The 26067-nt window shown below is 43.2% G+C and overlaps 1 protein-coding gene across 1 annotated transcript in view; it reads left to right on the forward strand.

Moving 5' to 3' along the window:
- Positions 1-26067, forward strand: part of LOC144783294 (uncharacterized) — a 688842-nt gene that overhangs the window by 441428 nt on the left and 221347 nt on the right. Inside the window, exons 11-12 of the mRNA XM_078662344.1 lie at positions 1558-1706; positions 10111-10176. Coding sequence (XP_078518470.1) covers positions 1558-1706; positions 10111-10176 — 215 coding nt within the window. The remainder of the gene's footprint in view (positions 1-1557; positions 1707-10110; positions 10177-26067) is intronic.

A 26067-nucleotide genomic window follows, 5' to 3' on the forward strand; every position in this document is an offset into this window, starting at 1 on the left:
ACTAGTGGAGTCTACCCTATAAGAAATAACACAATTAAAATCCCCCATCAGTACCATCTCTCCCTGTCAACTTGCTAGCTCTAGGCAGATATCATCAAATATAGTTGGATCATCAACGTTCGGTCCATATAAGTCACAGAAAACATAGTTAACACCATTAATTTCTATTTGAGCAATAGCCCATCTTCCCCTTTGATCAGCTAAAACTTTAAGAACTTGGAACCCCAATGTTTTTGATACTAGAATAGCGGCTCCCCTTATCGATATACTTTGAGAGGTACATACAACTACCTCTAGGCCAAGCTGTTCCAAAAGACGTCGGTCCTTATAGGCTAAATGCGTTTCCGTCAAAAGTGCCACTTGGGGTTTATATGTCTTAAGCTCTTCCCAAACTAATTGTCTTTTGGATCCTCTATTCAAGCCAGCTACATTCCAAGCTAAACATCTAATTAATGCTATATCTTTTTAATAACATATGCCAATAACATTAATAAAATTACAAAGCAATCGCTATCGTTCTCCTATGTCTATATATATAACAAAACTCTTCTTTTTTACTTTTCCCCCTGCTTTTTAAATACCCCACCCACTTTGCTGCTCCCTCCCCTACCCTCTTCGAGGCCAACCTCCCGTTACCCTGTTAAGTGGATGAGGGTTGGCGTTCTTTTAAAAAACTCTTCTCAGGTATTTTAGGGTTCGCGCTTTCTCAATTTCACCTAATTGAATATTTGGTTCTTACAATCTGAATGTTTTTTTGATGATTCTAACCCATGCAAAACATCTCAGAAGAGTAAACTATACATAGGATATTTCTCATGCAATTCATCAAGAGACATTAGATATTGCATGTTTTCCTACAAAATCTACTTTTTTGCATGTTTTTTCACACGCTGTTTTTTTAAATGCTGCCATGAAGTTTTATGAAGTTGGGGGATCCATCTTTGGACATTCCTACCACCAGGTATAGATTTCCTGATTTGATCTTTTGGTGTGGAATTTCCATTTCGACTACATGGGATTCATGTCAAAAACACGAAGAAAGGAACCCCATTTACCCCATATGAAGACAAATAAGGAATGTCAATTGAACTGTTTAGTCAGGAAATAATGTGAACTTTGGGTTGGATAGTCCTTTACGTATAGGAACAATGAATGGGGTTTTCAAGAAAGTAAAGGAATATCCTGTTAAATGGTCTCGGCAGGAAATTATCATTTAATTAGATTGTTCAGAAAGTATACAAAAGTTAGATTGGATCACAAAAAAGTAAAGAAATGTTGCATTAGTTTGTAGTGAAAGTGCAGGAATGTAGAATAAGGTTGCCTAGATACTTTCAAGAATGTTGGGTTGATTAGCCAAGAGAGTACACAGGTGCTGGATTACATTGTCAAGAAAGGAACAGAATGTTGCACTTATAGAGCAATAATGAGTCATATTAAATTCTTAAAACTCAGAGTGGTACATATGCACGACTTGTAAGGACAAGCATCAAATGACAGGGTCCAGGCAGATACTCCAATGTCTAACCTGCATTAATGCATTTCTTCATTTTCTTCCAGCAATGGCAGCATTGTGGTAAATCACAGCGTGATAGTTGCATTGAATTATTCATTGGACCTCACACAAGCTTATTATGACACATTGAACCAGCTGCAGGAGGCCATAGACAATGCTACCCAGTTCCAAGAACCCTGCAATGCATTCAAAAGTAAGTATAAGCAGTAAAATAATTCTCTGCAGAGCAGAGTTTCTTCTCGTTAGATTGCTCTTCATGTTAAACTACTCATCTCTTAAATGTAATAGATTTTATTGCTGTTACTGCAACTTTCGCTGTTGTAAATTTTGGATCGACCAAACTAGTAAAATTCAAACTCTACCTGTGTGTACTTTGAGCTGGTGGTGGTGGGGAGGGAGTTCTTTAAATTCATTATGACTGCCGATCTTCTAAGCACTCCTGAAAAAAAGGAAGTAAGGGTTGTGGCTCTGTGTATGAATGAACTAGTGAAACCTTTTTCCTCTTGTACAGAAAGTGACAGACAGAGAAAGGGTCATGAACGGGACTTAATAACAAACCCTGCAGGAGCATAATATAATCCCCTGTCTCCTATGAAGTGCAGGAGCAGCCCTCGCACCTTCAAGGCTATGTAAATTTGGTGCTATCCTACGTGACATTTTGAAAATCTAGAAATTGTTCCACTATCTTTCTCTCACAGGGATTGCAGTACTACTAATGCTTTAGGAACTTCAAGTGTTTGCAGGAGCGGCCCATGCAGGTAAGGGCAGTGGGAAGGTGGGGCTGGGTTGGGGGGGAGGGGGGGGAATTCGACTGATGACCATGAGGGAAAATGAAATAATAATTAATTTCCCTTCGTCAACGTCTGTCGAAATCCCCCCCATCTGCCCAACCACTCTTACCTACATGGGCTGCGGCTGCCCTCTTTATTGCTCGCAGGGTACTTATATACTTCAGAAAGTGTTTCAACTACAAACAAATATTGATTCTGTTACTGATAAGTCAGTGTTGAGGCAATGACGAGGGGAAGATGACTGTGAGCAGTGAGGTAGCAGAACAGTGGGCCCCCCTGCAGAAAGTGTTGAGGAGCTCCTAAAACCCCTGTATCTCACAGACATTTATAGGTCTTAGGTTTGAATAGAGGCCACCTGAAGAGTGGGGGATCCCTGTGCCAGGGGGGCTGCAGGGGCCTGTGTTGCACCCGGCCTGTAGGAGTGCAGTTTTGGTTAGCAATGATGGAACCCTTTTGGCTCCTGATGGACTCTGTAGAACTATGACGTAAGTGTGAGATTGGAGTGAAGTGAATGCAAGTTTAAAATGTTGAGTTCACGGTTCCACGCAGATGAATGAAGATGTTTTTATACTGAACTCTGTGTGTGGCGTGGTCATTAGTGGATTCACACTCTGGGGAGGATGCTACAACTGGCGACAAGATAGACGATAAGTATCCCGAATAACAACAGTGCGCTCCCTGAGAATCTGCCGTGGCCCAGCAAATTGCTTTTGTATGCCACGTGTGCCTCCGTCGAAGTGCTGAATCGACTATTGCCGTATGTGGAGTCGAAGCCAACTCCAGCCTGTGTAAAGCATTTGAAGATAACAAATGTTTCACTTTAGAAATGTACATTTTATTGGCCAAGAACCTGCTGGAAAGGCCATAAAGAGAGGTACAGCGCTGCCACACAACTTAAAACTATGCATCATACAGAGTAATAACGCTAGAGGTGGATACAATGAGGGTAAAGGTAATGGCACAATACAAGTTAGATAATCATATAAAGCATATCAGACCATACATTTCTGTCTTGATCATCACAAACCATAATGTAATAAATTTAGAAAGGCATATACATATGACAGAAACCATTTAAGTATTTTTTATATAACAAAATATTTTTTATTTAAGATCTTTCATGGATGAAAATATTCTTATTTTTTTTTTTAAAAATGTGGGGTATATCAACTAAATAGTTTTATATACATATATTAATATTGTAAATCTCAATTTTGTAAGAGTCATATACATAATTATGTGCCTATGGGAAGACAAATATATACAAACATATACATGCCAAACATTATTCAAGACAACACTGTACAAAGAGTTAAAATACACGAAAAAGTGATAGGTTATGGAACAGTTCAAAAGGCTGTCGGTAGATGAAAACTCTGTTGTTCTGCCAGCCTTTTGAACTGTGTTTTCATCTACCGCCAGCCTTTTGAACTGTGTTTTTATCTACCATCAGCCTTTTCAACTGGTTTCATCTACCCTGTTTGCTTCAGAGATAAGATATGCAAAATATAATTGTCATTCTTTTTCCAGAAACCCTTTCAATGCAATGTTTCTGTAGCCTTAGATATGATGAGCATACCTTGTAACAAGTGAACATAATGAGTTCCACTCAATACTGACTGGACAGTTTTGCTTCAAAAGATTTTAGCCTCAATAGGTGCATTGTCTATGACATATCCACAGAGATAACTTCCTGCACACCGCAATGTAATTTTTGGCCTTTTGAAAACACCCATCATTGGATAAAGATCATCAAATTCCATTGAATTGCTCATAAAAATGTCAGCTACAATATGGAAAACACACTCATTGCAGAACATTGGCAGGATTGACTGGTCTTCAAGCTGAGCACACACATTTTGGAAAGTTTTTAGAGCTGTGTATACTGTTGCATAGTTTGTAACTGGAAATAGTATTAGTGGTAAAAAACCAAACCTTCTTTAATGAGACAGTATTCTGGGAGATCAGAGCATGAATTCCACCCCATGGAGGAACTGCCTTTTCTTCATCCTTCAGTCCGCAAGGAATAAGTAGTATGATGAATTCAGGTAAATCACTTTGCCGACTACAGCATCAGCTTTCAGCCACTTTGAAACTTTCTGGTAGTCTGGGACGTGTTGATGGCTTGTAATGATTTTCCACGTGTGGGCAAGGCAGTTGGGTTATCAGTTTGCAGCTTAATTTGTTATGCCTACAGCAGACACAGCTTGTTTTCTTGAAGCTACTTCATTGGTATAGTCTTGAAAAAGCACCATGGGAGTATCATGTGTGCTTGATATTCCAGACAAAAAAGAGCTAGCTTCAAAATCAAAATGATCAAGAGCAGTATTTATAAACCCCTTCCTGGTAAAGTGGCTTGAAAGTGGTGTGATGTCGGAGTCACAAGATTTTACAGCAAGAGCCACTAACAAGTTCCTGCGCCGTACTATGTCATTTTAACATGTTGATACACCAATCCTATTCATTGAAGTGATTAGCTCTCTACTTTTGCATTTGCGTGGGCAGTCATCGAGTGTAGTGGAGTTTTCTCTTTGCGGTGATGTCATTGATAAAACATGATTTGGAAAAGGCAGTACACTTGCACAACAGAAGCTCATTTGATTCATGGGATTGTCTTCCACTTCTTTGCTTATGCCTTCAAAGCCATCCTCAATGTTGTCAGCTTCTGTTCCGAACTCAAGAACTTTAGTTTGTAACAGTTTTCCTTTGTTAATATTAAACAACGATGTAAAAATGTTAAGACCACATCAGGCATTCTTGTTGAATCCCATGATTTGCAGAGCTCTGTGGCATCACATAATTTGTCATTAAGTCCCAAATCTAAATCTTTCAGGACATTTATTAAAATGGTTCTTGCTGATTTTACTATATACTGTGATCTTATTTTGGCAGCAAGAACTTCAAGAGTCAAATAAGCTGAGAACACCATTACTGGCCCATTCTTTTTGTTAGACTGACAAAAACGAATTCTGTCATTGTACATTCTCACAAGAAAAATCTTTATTTTATTATGATGGATCAGTACAGTTTCATCAGTGTTGCCCATTATTTCTCTAATCTCATTTAATGTGAACCCATAGTCAGCACTCAAGAGTGGCTTTAAAAATTAATTTGCTTTTTCCAAGAGTACACATTTAATTGAAGGCTGGCAGTTACGTTGCTGCTGGGAGTTTATTGTACATTCATATTTTCGAATGTATGCGTGCATGCAGTTCTGGTGGGCATACAAATCAGCTGCAAATACATTCACCTCACTGTTTAGATCAGCTACTCAGGTGAAAACCTTATCTTTGAAGCGACTAGCTACAGTTAAAAACATGTTTGCCCTTTGAAACTCACCTACTCTGTACTTTGTCCTTTCATCAATCCCTTTGGCAGTGGTGTTGAATAAACCACAGATAACACATTGAAGATCCTCTGCTTTCTGATCAGTTGTTGGAGGTAGATGAGCGGTAGCTATCATTCTTCTAAGTGGATGGGCAATGGGTTTGGTTGATGTCGCTTTCTCAGAAGACTCTGATTCTTGTTGTAATTCACTGGATTCCACTATTTCTTAACTATTTTTTTCCAGGCTTTTTTCAATTGTATATGACCCAGAGCACTTGTTGTTACAATGATAAAATATTTGATCCTCTTCACCCATCAGTTTCAATCTTTTGTGAACTTCGTCTTGCCATATTTCTGCAGCATCTCAAACTCTCTTCTGTCAAGCCACATTTGATATTAGTTTTTCTTTCGGATTAGTTTTACATACAACATATTTGTCTTTGTTGAAGGAGTGCTCAAATTTTGTACTTAGCAACACTCTGATTAGTTTTACATACAACATATTTGTCTTTGTTGAAGGAGTGCTCAGATTTTATAGTTAGCAACACTCTGTCAGGAGTTAAAGATCATCTGCTTTGCTTATGTTTGTAAATTTGAATCAACGGCAAACCTGAAACAAAAACAATATTAAAATAAATTACCAATAAGATGGCTAAAACACATCACTATAGCTCCTCAATTTTGGGAAATGGCCGAAGGGTTGCTCTGAGGAATTATTTTCTGTCTCTAAAAGACTTCTTGACCCCCTAAACCTATGTTTTTTGGCACCAAAATGAAGTATATAGTTCTCATGGTTCCTGAAATATTACATCATCACTGCAACACTTCCACCATTTTTTTAAATGTTGTCCAGAAAAATGTTGCCCAGACTAGCAATTTCTACCCAAGCTTAATTACTTCTCTAGTTATACAAAAACACAAATGAAAAATAAAAATCTTTGGACAACAATGTTTTTACGGAGGTATATAAAGGGGCCAGGATGATGATGAAATATTAGTTTTCAGGGCTACACAGAAGGAGCATGTTAAGGCTCTGATGCAAGAGTGTTGTTTACTTGCAGATGCAGGTTTGACTTTGAATGTGAATAAAAGTGACTGCCATAAGACGAAGCTAAAATTCTTTGCCCATATCTTTTCTAATGATGGCATGACACCCGATCCATCTAAACTGCAAGCATTGTCAACTGCTAGTACCACACAAAATGTTTCCATGTTCCGTTAATTTCTTGGCATGGTCAGATACTGTTCTATATGTATATGAGGCTTTGCCACTCTAACGGCTCCATTGAGTGACTTAACGAAAAAGAATGTTTCATTTCATTGGCCACAAGAATGCGAGCAAAGCTTCAAGAGGTTCAAACAAGCTATTGAAAACGCTACTGAAATGGCATACTTTGGTCCAAAGCTTCATAAAAAAGGTTGTTGATGACGCTAGCCCAGTCAGGTTAGGCACAATCCTTGCACAGCACAGCAGACACCCAAATGTTCAAAGACATATTGTGGCATATGCAACCAGAAGTATGTACCACACTGAACATGCTTGTTCACAACCTGAGAAAGAAAGTTTAGCCGTGGTATAGGCCTGTGAACATTTCCACATATACTTATATGAAAAGGCTTTCACACGTGTAATGGATCACCAAGCGTTGTTGGCCATCTTTGGCAATCCAAAGGCCAAGATACTTCCTTGCATTGAATGTTGGGGTCTGTGATTACAAGAATATAACTACATAATCGTGCAGTGTCAAGGGACAGATCAAAACCCTGCCAACTACTTTTCACAAGTGCCTCTACAGTGCCATGTTACCCATTCCAAGAAGGCTGAAGGCTACGTAAATTTCATTTTGAAATCAAGCACACCAGCTGCCATTTTGTTGGAACAAATTGTTACTACCACTAGTCAAAATAGTGACATGTTAAAATTGAAAGATATTATTACACCAGTCTTGGAACCAGCTCACTTGACCTCTTACTAGTGACAGTGGATACCAGAAGTTTAAAAATGTCAAAGATTAACCTTTAATTACTCAAGAAGGTGTTGTCCTGAGAGGTTTGAGAAATGTTATTCCAGAGAGTCTGCAACAACAGATATTTGAAGTGGCCCATGAAGGACATTGTGGAATTGTTGCCACAAAGCAAGCTCTCCAAGACCAAGTCTGGTTTCCCCATCTTAATGAGAGTTGAAAGAGAATTGAAGGCCTGTCATGCTGTTGACTTCTTCGTCCTTTTGACACTGGACATTACCCGATGGTGATTGTTGACAAATACTCCATTGATAGAAGATCTCTCATTCATCACTCAAGAAATATTAATCGAGAGATTAGACAGCATCTTTGCAACATGGGGTGTCCCTACAATCCTAAAATCTGACAACTGCCCTCCTTTCAACAGTCAATAATTCTGAGACTTTCCCAGTCATCTTAATGGAAAGTATCAGAACAGCAAACCTCTTTGGCTACAAGCTAATGGCCTTGTCAAACATTTAATGAGTGCTCTCAAGAAAGCTGTTCAGCATGCTGTATTGGAAAAAGCTCAAGCTTAAAAGTCTATTGAATTCTACTCTTTGAGCTTACCATTCGACACCTCACTCGACCACAGGTGAAAGCCCTGCAACCTTGATGTTCAGGAGAACCATGGACCAACACAAGACGAAGAACTGAGGAAGAACCTTGTGTAAGAGACTTGGATCGTAAAATGAAAAATGAAGGCCTATGCAGGCAACTGTAGCCATGCCAAAGACGTTACTTTCTAGAGGAGATCGAGTACTTGTTTGTCAGTCTAGAAAACGATTATCTGATGCTCCCTTCGATGCTGAACTATTTCATGTTGTAACTAGCAAAGGACCCATGGTGACTGCCCAACGTCCTGTGAAGTCCATTACGTGGGATTCCTTGCATTTCTGTCATGTGGCTCATTGCTCATCAGGCACTATATCAATGTAGAGACGGGTCTGAATGGACAATGTAATACCTCCGGTCAGCTGTCAATCCTACATTGCCACTGCAGATCATTGAAACTTCTAATGCCTGTCCCCAGTTTCGGAAGACACGTCGGGACGTGTGATCAGAGTGCCAAGAATGCTTGTTGAAGAACTATAATTGTATATATTTGTAAAAAAAATGATTTACCAGAAGGGGAGATGTAGTGTCATGTGAGTTAGCAATGACAGAACCCTTTTGGCTCCTGATGGACTCCATTGAACTGTGACATAAGTGTTTAGAGTGGAGTTAAATGAATGCAGGTTTAGAATGTTGAGTTTGCAGTTACACACAGACAAATAAAGACATGTTATACTAAGCTCAGTGAGTGGCGTAGCCATTAGCGGGTACCCAAGCTAATGAGGACGCCTCATCTGTGTTCTTGCTCAGTATTACAGAGGCATGCACATGAACAGGAAGGCCCTGTAGGGACATGCTCAATTGTATGGCATATGAGATACAGAAGACATTTTGGAGTAGATTTACTAGGATTTTGAGCAAGAGGTGCATCACTTTTTCAGCACAGCTCAAACACAAAATCTACTTTGGGATTTTCAAAGTCACGATTTGCATGGCACTAGGCAGACAAAAGAGCACCAGTGTAATGAGAGAACTGAACAGGGTCATATGTAAATATGGCGCAGTTTAGCTTTCATCCATTCACACACTGTAGCTCAGCAACTTGCCTTCCTGAGGCCTTGGAGTTTTCTCGGATGGGGTCCGAGGTAAATCCACAGATGGATTTACCCCGGATCCCATCCCACATACTGCACTCCTGGAAAAAAGGCCTTCACACTCTTCCAAACGTGGGCTCAGCATTCTAGCAGACTCTGCTTTCAATAACTGTGCTGGGTGTTACACTCTTCCATTCAAATTCTCTCCTCAAGAGTAACAAATTGCTTTAACAATGGGAATACTACAACATCCATCAGACGTTAGCTCTTACACCACTGGAGGTAACTCCCTCGGGAAATGGTCAGTGAGTGTGTGCCCTGCTGTAGCAGAACACTAAAAAAAACATAAATCATGTGCTGAGCACGGGTTAGGGTGTGAAAAACAAGGAGACAAAATCATAGTTACCATTGCACCAAATAAATACCTTCAAATATACAAAGATATCATTTTGCACCGTTGGTACTAGAGTTTTGTTTAGGTTAACTGTGAAGGACATACAGCTACTTCTGGAATGACATGTTACTGACTTTATTGAGAATTAGAGTCCCTTGGTTTTTCACACATCGTTCTTCAGCATGGTCCAGGATCTTTAAACTGTTATCTCAGATTTTGAGTGCTTCTGGTGTAAAGAAAGATATCTGTCCCAATGCAGAAGACCCGAGCAGCATCCCACATCTGAGAAACGTTACCGTTTATGACAGGGCACACTAGCCCCAGTATGGAACACTACTGTGAAACACATCTATTATATTTTGCACATCACATTCATTTACCCTTTAGGCAAGAACACTAGTCACAGTGTCTTTTCTCTCCCTTTTTTATTTAGGTGGGATGTGTTTCAATTCCTCCTTCACCAAGATAACAAGCAGTGATGTGCCAGTCAAAACTGGAGGTAAGGAACTCATGGAAAAAGTCTCAGCCTTATTTGTTTTAAAAAATATCTCATCCACGAGGGTGCTGTGTGAGCAAGGCTTTGGGCATACCCTATCTGATTGGCTGGCTTGGGATAAACTCAAGTGCGCATGTTAGGTTGGACAGCTCTCTTACTGTGTCCAGCCCGGCATGCACACTTCAGCCCCTTGAACCTGCGCCGGGTTAGGCAGCCAGAGGGAAAGCAGCGCTGCCCCCTAGTCTCCTTCAGAGCGCTGGCTGCACCGGCTCCAACCAATACTTGCGTGGCTCTTGTGCTGTTTATTACTATAAACAGCATGGTAGCAATGCAAGGATTGACTGGGATGTGATCACGAGCTTCGGTCAAGGCAGTGCATGCAGGGGTGAACATATTAAAGACCATGGCCAATCATTCTATGGTTTTATTTGAAGCCACAAAGTGATTGGTCATATTTCTGTCCTTTGCCCGGGTTGAAGGACTCTCACCTGCAGCTCTGTCAGTCCATCTAGGCCTGGAGGAAGAATGGCCTTCAAGTCAGATACAGTACTGAGGGTGAGCATTTGCATCTTGGTGTGTCGTAATGCAGAAAGGATGTCTATTGCTTTCCATTCCCCCACTTTTACCATCCACCAGCTGCCACTGGTGGCAGCTCAGAGGGCGCAGTGGGGCAATAGTCTTAGGCTTCTTAGCAGCAACCGCCACATGAGTTACATAGGTATGGAGTTGAGAATAGTACCTATACACTGACCTATATATAATTACCTTAATAATTTTCTGGTTATTAGTAGTCTGTCTATGATATACTTGTAACGCAATCATTTGTTGTCAATATTCTGACATTCAACCCGCTATAGCATTTTACATTTTCAGCAGCTCGGAGCAGATTTATATTGCATGTTGTATCGAAATTTGTGAGGTAATTATGGTCTAAAATCTTATGCCAAGGACAAGGTCTGTGGAAGAAAACAGTGTCATCAACACTCATGTGTGCCAGACATCTTGCAACCACTTGAACTTTTTCCACTTACTGATTGATAATACAGTTAATGTGCCCAAAATATATAAGCATTAACAATAACTAAATACGTAAATTCTTGATTTTGTGGCGCAAAAATCACTAACAGGTAGATTCATCAAATACCCGTTTTGTGAGTCTTTAATAGCGATTCATAAGGAATCACTATTACAGACTCGCAAAACGGGATTCATGTAGGAATCGCAATATTTATTGCGATTCCTACAGCTTCCTTATTTGCGATTAGCTAATTGCTAATCGCAAATAAGGAATAACTTCCCATTCATTCCTATGGGCCTACAGGCACCCTGTAGCACCCCTGATATGCAAATTTACACAGGTGTTGCGCACACACATGTCCAAAGGACATGTGTGTGTGTAACATGCAATTGAGAAAAATGCACTAAAGTGCTTTTTTCTATTTTTTTCACTATTTACCACGAAGTCAGACTTTGTGGTCAATAGCGACCAACAATTGCGAATTCGCAATGTAAAAATGGTTAATGAATTGCATTTAAGGAATCTCAAATAGAGATTCCTTAAATGCAATTCCTCACAAATGTGCGAATTCTTTATTAGCGAATTTTGCATTTGGGATGATGAATCCCAAATGCAAAAATTGCACTCGCAAAGGGCCAGATTCTCAGAATCTGGCCCTTTGCGAGCGCAATTGAGCTTGATGAATCTGGCTGTTTGTCTCCAAGGTGCTTTTGAGACAAAGAGGCACAGGGCAATACTGTTAAGTAAAGTTTAAGTAAGTAAGGAACTTTAAAGTGCCATCTTCAAAAGGAAGATTAGTTCAGAGTCAATAAACAAAGGAACTCATGGCATTCTACCGTGTTCTCGGAACTGCGTTAAAGAAATGCTTAGATAGATTTTCTATAGAAGGATATCCTAGTTTTATTCATTCCTGAATTGGAATAAAATGTTTATTTTCTTGTTATTTTTTGTGCTTGTCTGTTATACTTCAGAAGGTGGCATCTAAAAGCTCAAAATACAAGCAAAAGTGTCACACTAACAAAACGCATTGGCAAAGCCGATAGGTCTGGCAACAATGTGCCAATGGCTTAAAAAGGAGGCATTGGTAAATACTGCTTACATTTCTACCATGCCCAACTGGCATTTATCACATTAAAGTCTGTCCTGTCAGCTTTACCACGGCTGGGGAAGAAGCAGTAAAAAGGTTTACTTTCTGTATCGAATGTATATAGGAAATAACAATTAAATGGGACAAGCAGTTCAATGATTGTGTGTACTTTCAAATGTAAGATAGGCCTAATTTTCAAATATGAAGTTGTTCCCCATTCATTCCACTGGTAGCGCTTCCTTGAAAGTGGAAAGGTACTCCAATCAGCTAATAGCATGAGGTGAATAAGAAATACGCCTGATGATGGAGCCAAAACCGAGTGTCACACCAGATCTAAAAATGAAAGATTTCAGTCAGCCATTTCTTAAAATATTTGTACCACACAGGAGTGTTAGCTTATTTTCAATGGACAAAAATAAGCATCTAGGTGGGGTGATGCCATGATTACTTAACGGTAATCCCATTACTCTTAGTCCTACTCATCCTTGACCCAGTCATTACTAATGAAGTATATTCCATGGACAGGAAACAAAACAGGAAACACGTCTAGGCTCCACCCACCTTCCTGTCAGGGACTATAAGTACGTAGCCAACAGAAAGCACTTTCTGACATACCAAGCAACAAATGCCTGAACAGGGAGGTGGGTGGGAAGCCTGACTGGGTTTAGGACAAATAGGACTAAGAGTAATGGGGATTACCGGTAAGTAATCGTGGCATTACCTCTACGTCCTTCATCCTCAACCCAGTCATTACTAATGAGGCATACCAAAGGAACCACACATGAAGCCCTTTGGCACACCACACACAGGACACAGAACGAACGCAAGTGAATATTCTTTAATAAATACACAGAATCAGATGGAGAGATGATGCCCCACAGCATGCAACACATCACAACCAAAAATCCGACCGGTCAGACAGAGCACAATTCAAAAGGTAATGCTTCACAAAAGTAAAATCAGAAGCCCAAGTCCCACACCAACAGATCTCATCAAGGGAAACCCCATGAAAAGCAGCCTAGGAAGCAAAGACACCCATATTGGAACGGGCCTGAACCCCAGAAGGGCAAGGCCAACCAGAGCCCTGATAAACCAGAGAAATAACAGTTTTAATCCAGCAATCCAGTGTAAGACAGGAAGGAGCCTTCCCCGACCAGCCAGACCAAAGGTCACAAAGAGAGAGTCAGAAGAATGAAATACAGCAGAGCGTTCAACATAGACAGATAAGGCACTCTTCACATCAATGCTGTGTGCAACAGCTCAGCAGGAGAGGAAGGAGAAGGGCAGAAAGAAGAGAGGATTAACTCCTGAGAGGAAGGAAACAGAGAACAAATCTTAGGAACAAACCCAGGTTCCAAAGAGAGGACTACAGTGTCATCCAAGAAACGCAAAAAAGGAGGTGAACAATGGAAGGCAGTGAGCTCACCCAACCTCCGAGCAGAAGTAACAGCAACCAGAAAGGCCTCCTTCAATGAGAGGAATTTAAGGTCGACCGACTCTAAAGGCTCAAAGGGAGAGGACTGCAGAGCACTCAGGACGGTAGAAAGATCCCAAGGAGGAACCGTGGAACGAGTAGAAGGAGAGGAGAGAGAGAAACTCCGGAATAACCAAGAAATCAACAACCCATCTCAAGACGGGAGAGAAAACAGATCACGGAAAGCCTGAACAGCAGCCCACTGGCCTTTCAGAGTATACAAGGCATATTTCTTCTGAAACCCATCCATAAAAAACTGAAAGATAGAAGCGATAGGTCAAGAAGTAGGAGACAGACCAAACTCAGAACACCAGGAGGAGAAGGAAGCCCAATGTTTAGAGTAGGAGGACAAAGTGGACTTCTTACGGGAGCCTGCATCACCCTGATGAGGTGGTCAGGCAAACCCCGGACCCCAAGAGACAGCCGTTCAACCTCCAGACCGCAAGGTTGAGAGGGACCAGGAGGGAGGGAGAGGCCAACCTCAAGGGAGACAGGCAGTGAGGGAGAAACCACCACCAGACTCAGCAACAATGGGAACCAGGACCTCCGAGGCCAATGAGGTAAGACAGCCACCAACTGGGCCTCCTCTATCTGCACCATCAGAAAGAACGCCAAAATCAGAGGAAAAGGAGGGAAGGCATACAGCAACCAAGGGGGCCACAGGAGAGACAAGGCCCCCACCTGCAAGCCCCCAACTCCGGTGTCCGGGAACAAAAGAGGGGAAACAGAGCATTAATCCTGGAGGCAAAGAAGTCCATCTTGGGAGTCCCAAACCTCCAGCAGAGCCACCGGAAAATTCTGGAGAAGAGGCACAGGGCCAGAAAAGATGGATACCTGTGACTCATGGCATCCGCCACTACATTGTCCACACCCCTGATATGTTGAGCAGAGATCGCCAGAAGATAAAGCTCCGCCCAACCTGCAATTGCACAGACCACCAAATTCAAGGAAGGACTGCAAGTACTTCCCTAGTGATTGATGAAAGCCCCAGTGATCGTGTTGTCGGTCCGCACCAGAAAATTGCACCCCAGCAGATGATCCTGGAAGAAATGAAGAGCATGTTCCACAGCAGACAGTTCCTTACAGTTGGAGGACCGGCGGGACTACAATCGCAACCACGAGCCTGGACAGACCACGGACCCAGAGTAGCTCCCCAACCGGAAGCCCTGGCATCCGTTGTTAACACCACGGGAAGCAGCGGGCAAAGCCACATCCCCTTGGAAAGATTCGAAAAATCCAGCCACCACTGGAGAGCGGACACAATCTCCAGAGACACTGGCACCGACACAGCATAGTCCTGAAGCGGATAGGCACCCAATGGTGAAGATGCCACAGCAAAGGCCGAAGATGAAACCTGGCCCATGGAACCTTAAAGACAGTAGCGGCCACATGACCGTGCACTTCGAGCCACTGAAGCATGGGAGCTGAAGCCTGAGACAAAAACACATTCAACAGGGACTGAAGGTGCAGAAGCCGCGAAGCAGGAAGGAACACATTGCCCAGAACAGAATCGAAGTCCGCCCCAAAGAAGGACTTCTGGGTGGCGGGAAGTAGATGGCACTTCGGAAAGCTCAGGAGAAATCAATGGCGCTCTAGCGTATGAATGGTCAAAGACAGGTGCTGAGACATGACCACAGGTGAAGGGGCTTGGAAAAACCAATCGTCCAGATATGGAAACACAGACACGCCCAGGAGGTGAAGATGGGCCACCAGTGGAGCAACCATCTTGGTGAACACCCTGGGAGCGGACCTGAGACCAAACGGAGATTCACAGAACTGCCAATGATGACATTCCAGGAAAAACCATAGGAATTTCTGATCCTCCGGAGCCACCGGCACATAAAGATACGCGTCCTGGAGATCCAGCATAGACATCACCCAACCCTCCTGAATAAAAGGGATCACACGTTGCAGGGTCTCCATCTTGAACAGAATCTTCCGGGCAAACTGGTTCTAAGGCCGGAGATTTATCACAATCTGAAACCCCCCCATGACCTTCAGGACAAGAAGTGCCATGAAACCGCCTGGTGTTAGTGCGCTCTATAAATGTCTTTAATTTCAATTTCAATTTCAGGCAGGAACAACCGCAGTCTCCCACTAACCACAGGCGGACCACCAGCGGGACCTTCCCAAGGGGCAGCATAGTGAGGACCACTGAGGACCCTGTCCAGCATCCTGAGGGGGCTTCTTCTGGAATTGGTAGTGGAAACCTTTACCAGCTCCTTTCTTGCCTTGAAAGAAAGACTTCTGAAACCGCAAGGGTTGGCAAAAGGACTTGGCATTAGAGAAGGAAGAAATCCTCATGACAAGGCTGATGCCGGAAGGACAAGGAATGCTTGCGTTCCTTGAACAACTTCTAAAGTTTATCCTCAAGGGCATCCCTTAACAGATGAGGACCAGTAAATGGCAACCACAAAGCCATGGATCTCTGCGCAGCATCCATATTCCAGCCCTTCAGCAACAAATTCCGCCGTACAGCAACAGACGAACCACAAGACAAGGCAGAAGTGTGCACAGAATAAAAGGCAATATACAAGAGGAATTCTGCCTGACGCTCCATGGATTCCAGCAGGTCCGGTCAACTGCCACCCTACTGCATAGTGGAAAACAAAGTCTTTAAGTTGGCCAACAAGGACTGAGCGACGTAAGCCCCATAAACACCAGAACGGATACCAAGGTGGGACCCTGCATACGGCTTCTTCAGGACAGAGTCAATTTTCTTATTCACCCCATCACAAAAGATATTATCATCAGCCATTTAAGGATGACCCACCAAACTGGCCACAATACAATCCACATGCACCGGTTCAGGAATCATATTCTCCTTTTCCTGAAAAGTATAGACTTTGGACATAAAGCGAGGCATCGTGATGTGATCCGGGTGCTTCCACTCCTTCAACAGAACGTCCATCACAAAGGGATGGATTGGCAGAAACGTAGTAGCAGTTTTCCAAAACTGCTGTAAAACTGTGTCCTGCGAAGTGCCGGCCACAACCTCAACTGGAAAACCTATGTTTCCCCTGACATGAGAGAGGATGTCCGGCAACAATTCGTTGGAAATATATTTGCCCTTCAGGTCCACTGCCCCCCAAGGAGGGACCATCAGAAGAGTCCAAACTAGAAATGTCCAAATAGAGGTCAAGCCCGCCACCAGAAAGACCACCAGAAGACTTTTTGGAGGACTTCAAATCGGACAAAGTCTCCAAAATCAGACTCTTCAACCGGCTGTTGTCCGAACTGTGTCTGCTTCACAGGAGGGGCAGAACCCCTCTGTCCGCCTGGGAAGAGGAGACAGGAGACACATGTCATCGTTTTCTCAGAGGTTTGCCCATAATAATCACGAAAAAGAGGAACCAAACCACACAGCAAGCACAGACATAGGACCAACAGAAAGAACCGTGCCCTACCCCTTTAAAAAAACCCAAAACCGGAAACGGTCCTTGTAAGGCAACCGGCAGGCCGAACTGCTGAAATCAATGTTGAAAGGAAGTGGAGGGGGCATGGCCAGCCGGAGTCACACATTCCGACAAATCATGGCTGCCGAAGGCCTAACGCAGGAAACGTGAATGCAGAGTGGAGCACCCAGTGCCCAATACTGGTGCCCACTGACCGAGTGAGACGAGTAACCCATTGCCAGATAAAGCGCAGCACCCGGAGCCCAACCCGGGTGCATCCTGCCTGAGGCCAGCTGCGGAAGCGGAAACTGGGACAAGGTCCCCAACCAGCGGAAATATAGGAGTACCCAGAGCCCAACCCGGGTGCTCACAAACTGAAGCCGGCCCCTTTAATTACAGACGCGAAAGACGGGACGAGGTACCCCACATGAGTAATCAGCAGAGCACACGGAGCCCAACCCGGATGTTCACTGCCGTGGCGGGAAGTACAGAAATAAAAAATCCTGCTTCCCAACAGCCTACTCCCCAGAAGAGTGGAGCATCCAGTGCCCAATCCAGTTGCTCACTGAGGCCGGAGCATGTGCAAAGAGACGCGGCCCAAACCTCAGATACACACCAGAAGGTGGGCGGAGGAGAAGCCCAACCGCATCCATTCTGAGCCCAGCCCCGGTGGCCATCACCATAGAGGCCGCTGGGGGAGGGCTTGCACACCTTGCAAATACATTCCAAGTCCTCGGCGCCTGCTATAGTTAGCAGACCAAACCTCCTACAATGCCTCCCGTGCGATTCCTCCTGCTCTACAGTGCCTCTGTGCAATTAGGTGCACACAGAAGCAGGAAACAGGCAGAGAGTAGCCTGACAGCGCTTGAATAAAAATGGGGCAGAAGAATCAACATGGACTCCAGGAGACCAGCAACATGGAAAACAGAGTACCGAATGGAATCCAGGAAGCCAGGCGTCCCGACTCCAGCAACTCCCACGAAAGTCAAGAAGCACCCCCAGAGCCCAGCAAAGGAGGAAACAACAGGACAATCAACTAGAAGGTAAGTGCCGAGCAACTACCCCAGCGTTCCCCTTCATGTCCATCGACAGGAAACAAAACAGGTGTGCTTTCTGTTGGCTATGTACTTATAGCCATTGGCAGGAGGTGGGTGGAGGATAACAGTGTTTCCTGTTTTATTTCCTGTCAGCGGAATATACCTCATTAGTAATGACTGAGTCGAGGAGGAGGACGTAGAGGTAATATGGGATTATCAAAATAGTGAGGTTTGTAGCCATAACTTGTTTTATCTGGAAAACAGAGTATTTTGAAAGGAACCGTGCTTGGCTGACAGTCATTGGACCATTGAAGTGTTTTTTCACTGTCTGGGTGATATGGATGAAACCATTGAAGTCATACCCGAGGCGAGTCACAACAGTGTGTGCTTGCTGAAGCCTATCTAGTGTTTTGGCAGGAAGGCCATGGTTAGCAGTATTGCAGTATTCAATCTTCAAGATCACTAGCATAAGTATTGCATTCACTGAATGGCCTATCACCATATTATCATGGTGGGCACATACAGGTAAGTATAGATTTACTATTCTTAACTACACACCTACTTACTTTGAAAATATAGTGGTAGCCGATACATGGATCTAATATGTTTCCCCATCACTTACATTATTAACTGGCCTTGACGGTGTTGGTGGTTTACCCACAGAGAAAATCCATAAAAAGTCTTTTAAAATTATTGTAAAGATAAGCTATGAGCTAGAAAATGGGTGAGGTTATTGCAGGTGTTAAATATCTCAGAGTTAAAATACTTTTCCCAACATCCGATTTTAATGTATTTTTTTGTAATGTTAAACCTGAGGATCTTGCAAAAAAAATGCATAGCTCAGTTCAGTTCAATTACTACATTCTGATGAAAACATATCCTTAAAAGGACAAACTCATACAATAATACATAAAAAAACACATAGCATTTGCCGATGATTGACCTCCTTGTGAAACGATTTCCCTAAATTTAAATATTGGCTTTTTTTTTAATTATTTGGTATGGTGCTAAAGCCCTAGGTATCCAAGAGAGGAGCCTTTCATGTAGTGAACCAAAACTCATACCCACCTTCTAGTTAGAAAAGGATGTTTTCAGCATTGTTTACTGGAATCCAGATAGCATTTCCATCAGAAACGCTACAAAAGCACTTGCTTCGGATGTATCAGATTGGGATGGTTGGCATACAAGCAAGTTGTGAACTTACCATTTATAGGATGTATGCGTAGACATACTCAAGCAAATAAGTAAGGTATATCACTATTTCGTTATAGATAACATTTCATCGGGCAGTGCATTCGATTCCAGAGTACCTAATTGTCCGAGGTATCTGAATCAATACAGGGTGACTCTGGGTAAAGTTTAGTAGACTGAAAGATGTTGTTGATGGGGTGAAGCAAACTATGTCGGTAGTGAGCTCGAAGCAGGGCCACAGGATCTATGCAACAGGGAAGGACCGCATTATACAATAAGAAACGTCAAATTATGCAGCGTGATGTGGCACAGTTTGCAGCAATAATACTTTACAATTCTGTCATGTTTAGGTGTAAACAAAGCATGGGCATTGATGCCACCGCATTAATATCAATTTAACACCTCAATACAGCAATCAGCAACCCTACGTTACATAATGCCTGCACCATGGGGCAAAATGTATGGTAGCATCTTTAATCATTTTTTTAACTTTTTTGTTTTTTATTAAAGTCTGCAAATTATGCAGAGGACAATGGATTATGTGGCAAGTGCTGCAAATGCATAAGAATGGAGAAAACACAGCAGCCGCCGAATCACATAATTACGGTGGCCCTGGCTAAAAGGTGAAAGATCCATGGATGGATTTCAGTACCAGTGTAATACATTTAACTGAGCTCTGTGTATAGCAGAGAGATAGGAGATTTGCTGTCTTTAATGTGAAGTGGTTGTGTGTCTGGATGAAATGTGTGCAAGTAGTGAAACTGGACGTCTTGTTAGGGGGAGAATGCATACTGAGGGAAGGACACTGCTGAAGTCACCAGTTTTGGTCAAGACAACAACATTGGTTAGAGGTTCTGGTGTGTGAAAGGAAAGGAGAGGTGCATTTTATGGATGTTGAACAGTTGGAATCCGGTTCCTGTGGAGGAAATTCATTTTTTTAGACTCATTTTAGAATTGAAGAGGCCACTAACGTTGTGTACGTAGGGCAACGGTGTGAGTTTGTCAAGTGGAAAAGCAATAGGAGTGGGTTGAATGTTTGATGCAGTAGTGGCAGGAAATGAAAACCTTTGAGGACTTCAGCATGAGTGAACAAAGAACCATCCAATTTCTCTGCACATAATGGGGGCAAATTAAGAAGCATAACTTACACGAGCAATGAGTTACACAGGCTCATGGTCAAACCCTGCTGTACACTATTCGACTTGCAGAAAGAGACTAAGCAGTGCCAGCATTGCCAATTGCTGCTCAGCTTTACAAAAATGAATGCGCTAAAACCGCAGTGTACCCCTCCCCCATGTAAGAAGGCCACTAAGGTCTTTAAGGCAGTGTTAATTAATACACGATCACTAGTGAAACATAACACGAAGGTGGCTGAATTTAATGAGTCACACAAACCTGATTTGGCATTTATTACAGAGACATGGGCAGATGGTGCCTCAGACTCAGATATCGCCCTGGCACTACCGGTAGGCTATTCTGTCATACGACGCCCGATCGTCTCAGGGATCGGTTCCCTTCTGGAACCTCTCTCTAAGTATTGCGATTTCTTCTTAGAACCTATTATTGAGTCCACCAGCACGTACCTTAAGGACACAAAGAACCTCCTTTCCATGCTGAGAACCATCATTCTGCCTGTGGAGCCCTGCTTTCTTGTCACAATGGACATAGAAAGCCTGTATACCTGTATCCCACAGGATGAGACCATTAGACTGGTGAAAGAGGCTTTGGATAATGCACCTTGGGACTTCACAACATCACGTCCCTTTGTTGTGGACTGTGCCACTTTGGCGCTCAAGAAGAATTACTTTGAACATGAGGGCAAGATCTACCTCCAGGCCACAGGTACCTCAATGGGCAGCACTTTTGCCCCTTCGGTGGCAGGCCTGTACGTGTTCGATTTTGAGGTTAACAACATCTTGGGCCCCACAAATCCTTTTGTTGCCAACATCATATGTTGGCAACGTTATATCGATGATGTGCTAATGATCTGGAAAGGGGAAGAGCACATTCTATTGGATTTCTTTGTATGGATTAATACGTGTGACCAGCACCTCAAGTTTACACATGAGTATTCCACTGACACCATTACATTCTTGGATGTCACTATCAGAAGACAGGATACTCATTTGGAGACGACAACATTCACAAAACCCACAGCAAAGAATAATCTGCTACATTACACCAGTTATCACCCAAGGGCCCTGCGGGAGAATCTTCCTTACGGCCAGTTCTTACGGCTACGCCGGAATTGTAGCAACCTGCCGGACTACAAACAGCAGGCAGATGTTTTATCAACTAAGCTACAAAATAGAGGATACCCGCAGAGGATCATCACCAACAGTCAAAAACGGGCAAGAAACCAACAGAGAGACACACTTCTGGATATCACTACAAGGACTCAAAATGTCGAGATCCCTTTAACATGTGTCACAACATTCAATCCACTATCTAATGCAGTGAGTAAGAGTGTCTCCAAACACTGGAAGATATTAACCAGTAATAAACACAAGTGGGACAAACCACTCTTTTCATATAAAAGAGCCACAAGCTTGAAGGACTCTTTGGTCCACGCGCGCCCTTTGGACTTAACAACAACGATGCCGACTGCCACTGTACTGAATGCTTGGGGCCTACCAGCAATTACTGGTCATTTCCCCTGTGGGAATTGTAGTATATGTCACCTTACCACGCACACAAAATCATTGAATCTGACCAATGGGCAACGATGGGACCAGCGTTGCCATACAAATTGCAATACGGCCAATGTTATTTATTTAATAACATGCCCCTGTGGCTTACAATATGTTGGAATGACGTCCAGGCGTATCAAACTGAGAATAGGAGAACATCGCAGCAATATACGCTGCAGGAAAACAACAACCAGGATGACTTCTCATTATTTGGAAAAACAGCATACCCCTAACGACATGCGCTGGACAATCTTGGAACATCTGGCAAATGGATCGGAAGTCAAGTGGTTTGAGAAGGAACAACGGTGGGTGTATCGCCTGTCCACCAATAAAATTGGACTTAACGATGATATTCCGTGGGGTTCCATTTTAAGGCGTTAATGATACCGGTTATTACTTCTGCTAACTATAAGTTGTCCCGTTTGGTTCTGTTTTTACAATCAATTATATCCCTGTGTTAGGATATGTAACCCCGAGTTGTAATCGAAACACCCCTTATGATCTACAATGCCACCCCAGTACTAATGTAGGGCACTGACTACTTTGCTAACCGTTTAACCAACACGTTAGCCTCCTACCTGTAATACATTTGTTTCTCACCTTTGTACTGTGAAACAATCATAATATGGGCCTGATAATAGTCTTTGCTGGATTTAGCCTCACTACATATGAGCTCCGGGTTGTGTCTCCCCCGTTTATGGCTATTCAAAGAAAAGACTGGACTGGGGTCTCGAACCGGCGCCCCGTGCGAGTCACTGTAAGGACTCTGTTTCTTTAAGAACCCAATCTCGCACCCGGCCACGCCCCCACACGTACGGGCTCGCTGGTCACGGGGCCGGAACAACTCTGTTGCTAAAAGAAGCTCGCCGGTCGTGTCTCTCCACCTCCGGGCGGACGGCTTTCCCGAAGAATAGGTCTCAGGCGGGGAGTCGCGAGTGTGACAGTAAGTTCCTGAACCGCTTTACTAGCATGCGGTTTTTCCTGTTTTTCGAATACTCCGGAGGGATTTTTAACTCTTCGTGTTTCCTCCATACTAGGACTGGACACCGCGTGAATAATGCCCGCGCCGTCCTGTCCCAGGAAGTGAATTTCCTTCCTTCTTTTTTGTAAGTGTAATATACTCTTTGGTAACGCTAACCTTCCGGATAGCGTGTTGTCATTTTAAGATCCTCCTAGTTAGGTCTCTTTTACTGTTTCTAAGTCTCTGCGCAATACCTTAGATTTAAAATACCCGGCTCCATTACAATGTGTGATGGGGAAAGGATTCATAGCCTCTCGCTATTGGTAAGCCTGGGCTAAGTAGATGTAAATAAATCTTCTATATTTCTGGAACCTTGCATCTTCGGTTCCCTGATTTCCAAATGCACAGTTCTATTGTGAATTTCACAATGGTACATCCCTCTATATTGAATTTCTATCTTTTAAGGGGGATTACATCTGGCCACTTTATTTAAGGTGGGAAGGACACGATGGCCAAACGATTTTGCTCATACAGCCCAGTCATATACTGAAGTATTGACTTACATGTTGGTCTGTTTTGTGTTTTGGGTGTCAGTGTGTTCTTTGTTTCTCTCCTCTACAGGTATCCTTGGCTGCTGTGTCTCACAGCGAGCCGGCACGGGTAATATCCGTGAGTAATTGCACCTAATGTAAATATTTTTTTCGTTTTTTCACACTCAGTGCCTCACGGGAGGGTGTGCCTTAGCGCGCACATACCACCGGAGAGCAATTATTTCTGTGGTCCTGACGAATGCTGTGCGATCCTGCGTTTTAGCAGCAGAAACATGTTGACCTTATATACCAATTAAGGACACAGGTCTCATAATTTAGAACCTATTGGTGTCCGCCTTTCACGTTTTTAACCTTAATACAGGTTGGCCCGCATTAAATATTTTGGTTGGGTTTCAACCGTATTTTTTAATTCTGCACATACATATTTTGCACTTTTTTGAGTTATACCACTGTTACACTCACCACCAACCCGCTCCGCTGTAAATCAGGCTTTGTAGCACGCTGGGGGGCATTCGGCCACCCCAGCGGGGACTCAATGATGAAGCATGTCACCAACTAGTGGTGAGTGAGGGTCCTTTTAACACAGAGGTTTACTTGCCCTTCCCAGTTGGGTGTGAATACCCCACGTATACTGGGTTGCAACCTCCTGGTTAATAAGATTATTGTTTTGCATAATCTTGCAGTTACCTGAACCGGATTGGGGCCTTTTGATAAACCCGACACCCTTACACTTATTTTCTGTTTCACGGAGTATTTATGTGTTCACTGAGTCACTCCTTAGTTGTTTATGATATACTTGGTTGGGGCATAGGAGTGATTACTCGCGCCCTTTCTCTCTTGTTGATTTTGTTGGATCTTTGAGCAGCGTACAGCTGTGAGAGATTATTTTGTTCCTTTTTTCGCAGAGACTTTTTTATTGCTAAAACCATAGGGCCTCTCCTTTTCGAAAGAAGAGGTTGACGCTCTGCTTGGTGACGACACGCTTTTTTCCGATCCCCTTCTAGCACATGCTATATCCCAGACAGGTGACTGGGAGAAATTAGGCGATTTAAAACGTAGCCGCATTAGGGCCATCCTACACGATACTATGATTAAAGAGTATCTTAATAACAATGCAGCACCAAAAGGACTACAGGTTTCTAACGCCCCCAGAATATTCCTTGATGACGCAATGTTCCGGAAGGAATGGGCGCAGATTGCGTGGCATTGCACCAGGGATTGGGGGATTTTGATTATAAAAACTGCATTACGGTTATCAGAAGCTCTCCTTATAGAGATCCAAACCACTGAAGCCCACATAAAAACAACCATCACTGGCTATAAGAAAAGGCTTGACGAACTAAACAAAGAGCAAAACGAATTCAAAGAAAACCTAGCTCAGTCCAAGTCCCAAAAACTACAAAAGGACCTCAAACGTTGGTCATATGCCAAGGTTTACCCCTACTCTTGCCCTGACTACACACCCTCACCTGTATCAGGATACAATTCTGACACTTCGGTAGACTCAAATACCAGTGGGTCTAGTAATGATAGCACAGGCAGAAGAGGGAGTGGAAGAGGACGAGGTAGAGGTCGTGGGCAGCAACAGCAACACCAACACCAACCCCAATACCCTTTTCAAGGCTGGCAACCACCCTACCCACAACCTGGGATGGTTCCATATCATCAGAATGCCTTCCAGCTGCCTTTTCCACACATGGTAGGCTGGAATGCACCTTTTGTTCCACACCCTCAGTTCATTGCACAACGCTACCCGCTTCCTTTTTTAGACAGAGGCAGGCGGGGCAGGGGACGACAGAAGGGCAATGTACAGGTACATTGGGCTCAGCCAGGGGCAGTGGGAGACAACACCCGGAGCAAATCAGGGGAACAGAGAGCAGGCCCAAGTAGTGCGAAACCTTGATCACCAACCTCTCTTCCTATAGTTTATCTAAGGCCGAAAAGGATGTCTTGGAGAAAGGTTTGGGCTTCATTCCAACTCCCAAATTAGATCGGTTCAAATTACATTGTGAACTGAATGAATTCTTTAGGAAATTGCGACTAAAGAGTTTTTTTGAGAGCAAAGAAAATGAGCCAAGCCAAATATCCAAGAGCGATACTGATTTTAGACTGAAGTCTTCATTCACTCCCCCTCCAGCTATGATTCCACCGGAGATCCTGGCGTTTGAACAGGCAGTCTTCCAAGAAGTGGAACAGTTACCTGAACCTACACCTTTTAAGAACCTGACTGCAGCTGAGTTTCAAGCTATACAGTCCCTGAAACAGAACAAGGGTATTATCATCAAGAGTGCGGATAAAGGGGGTGGCGTCGTCATCCAGGATAAAGCGGACTACGACAATGAGTGTAAGCGTCTTTTAAACAATGCCACTAACTATGTCTTGCTCACTGAGGACCCTACAGCAGACCTATATGAAGAAATTTGTGAATTAGTTTCCACAGCTGAGAGAAATGGTTTGATCTCGAGAAAAGAGGCTGAGTTCCTGGTGACA

The sequence above is a fragment of the Lissotriton helveticus genome, chromosome 9, assembly GCF_964261635.1.
Source record: "Lissotriton helveticus chromosome 9, aLisHel1.1, whole genome shotgun sequence".
NCBI lineage: Eukaryota > Metazoa > Chordata > Amphibia > Caudata > Salamandridae > Lissotriton > Lissotriton helveticus.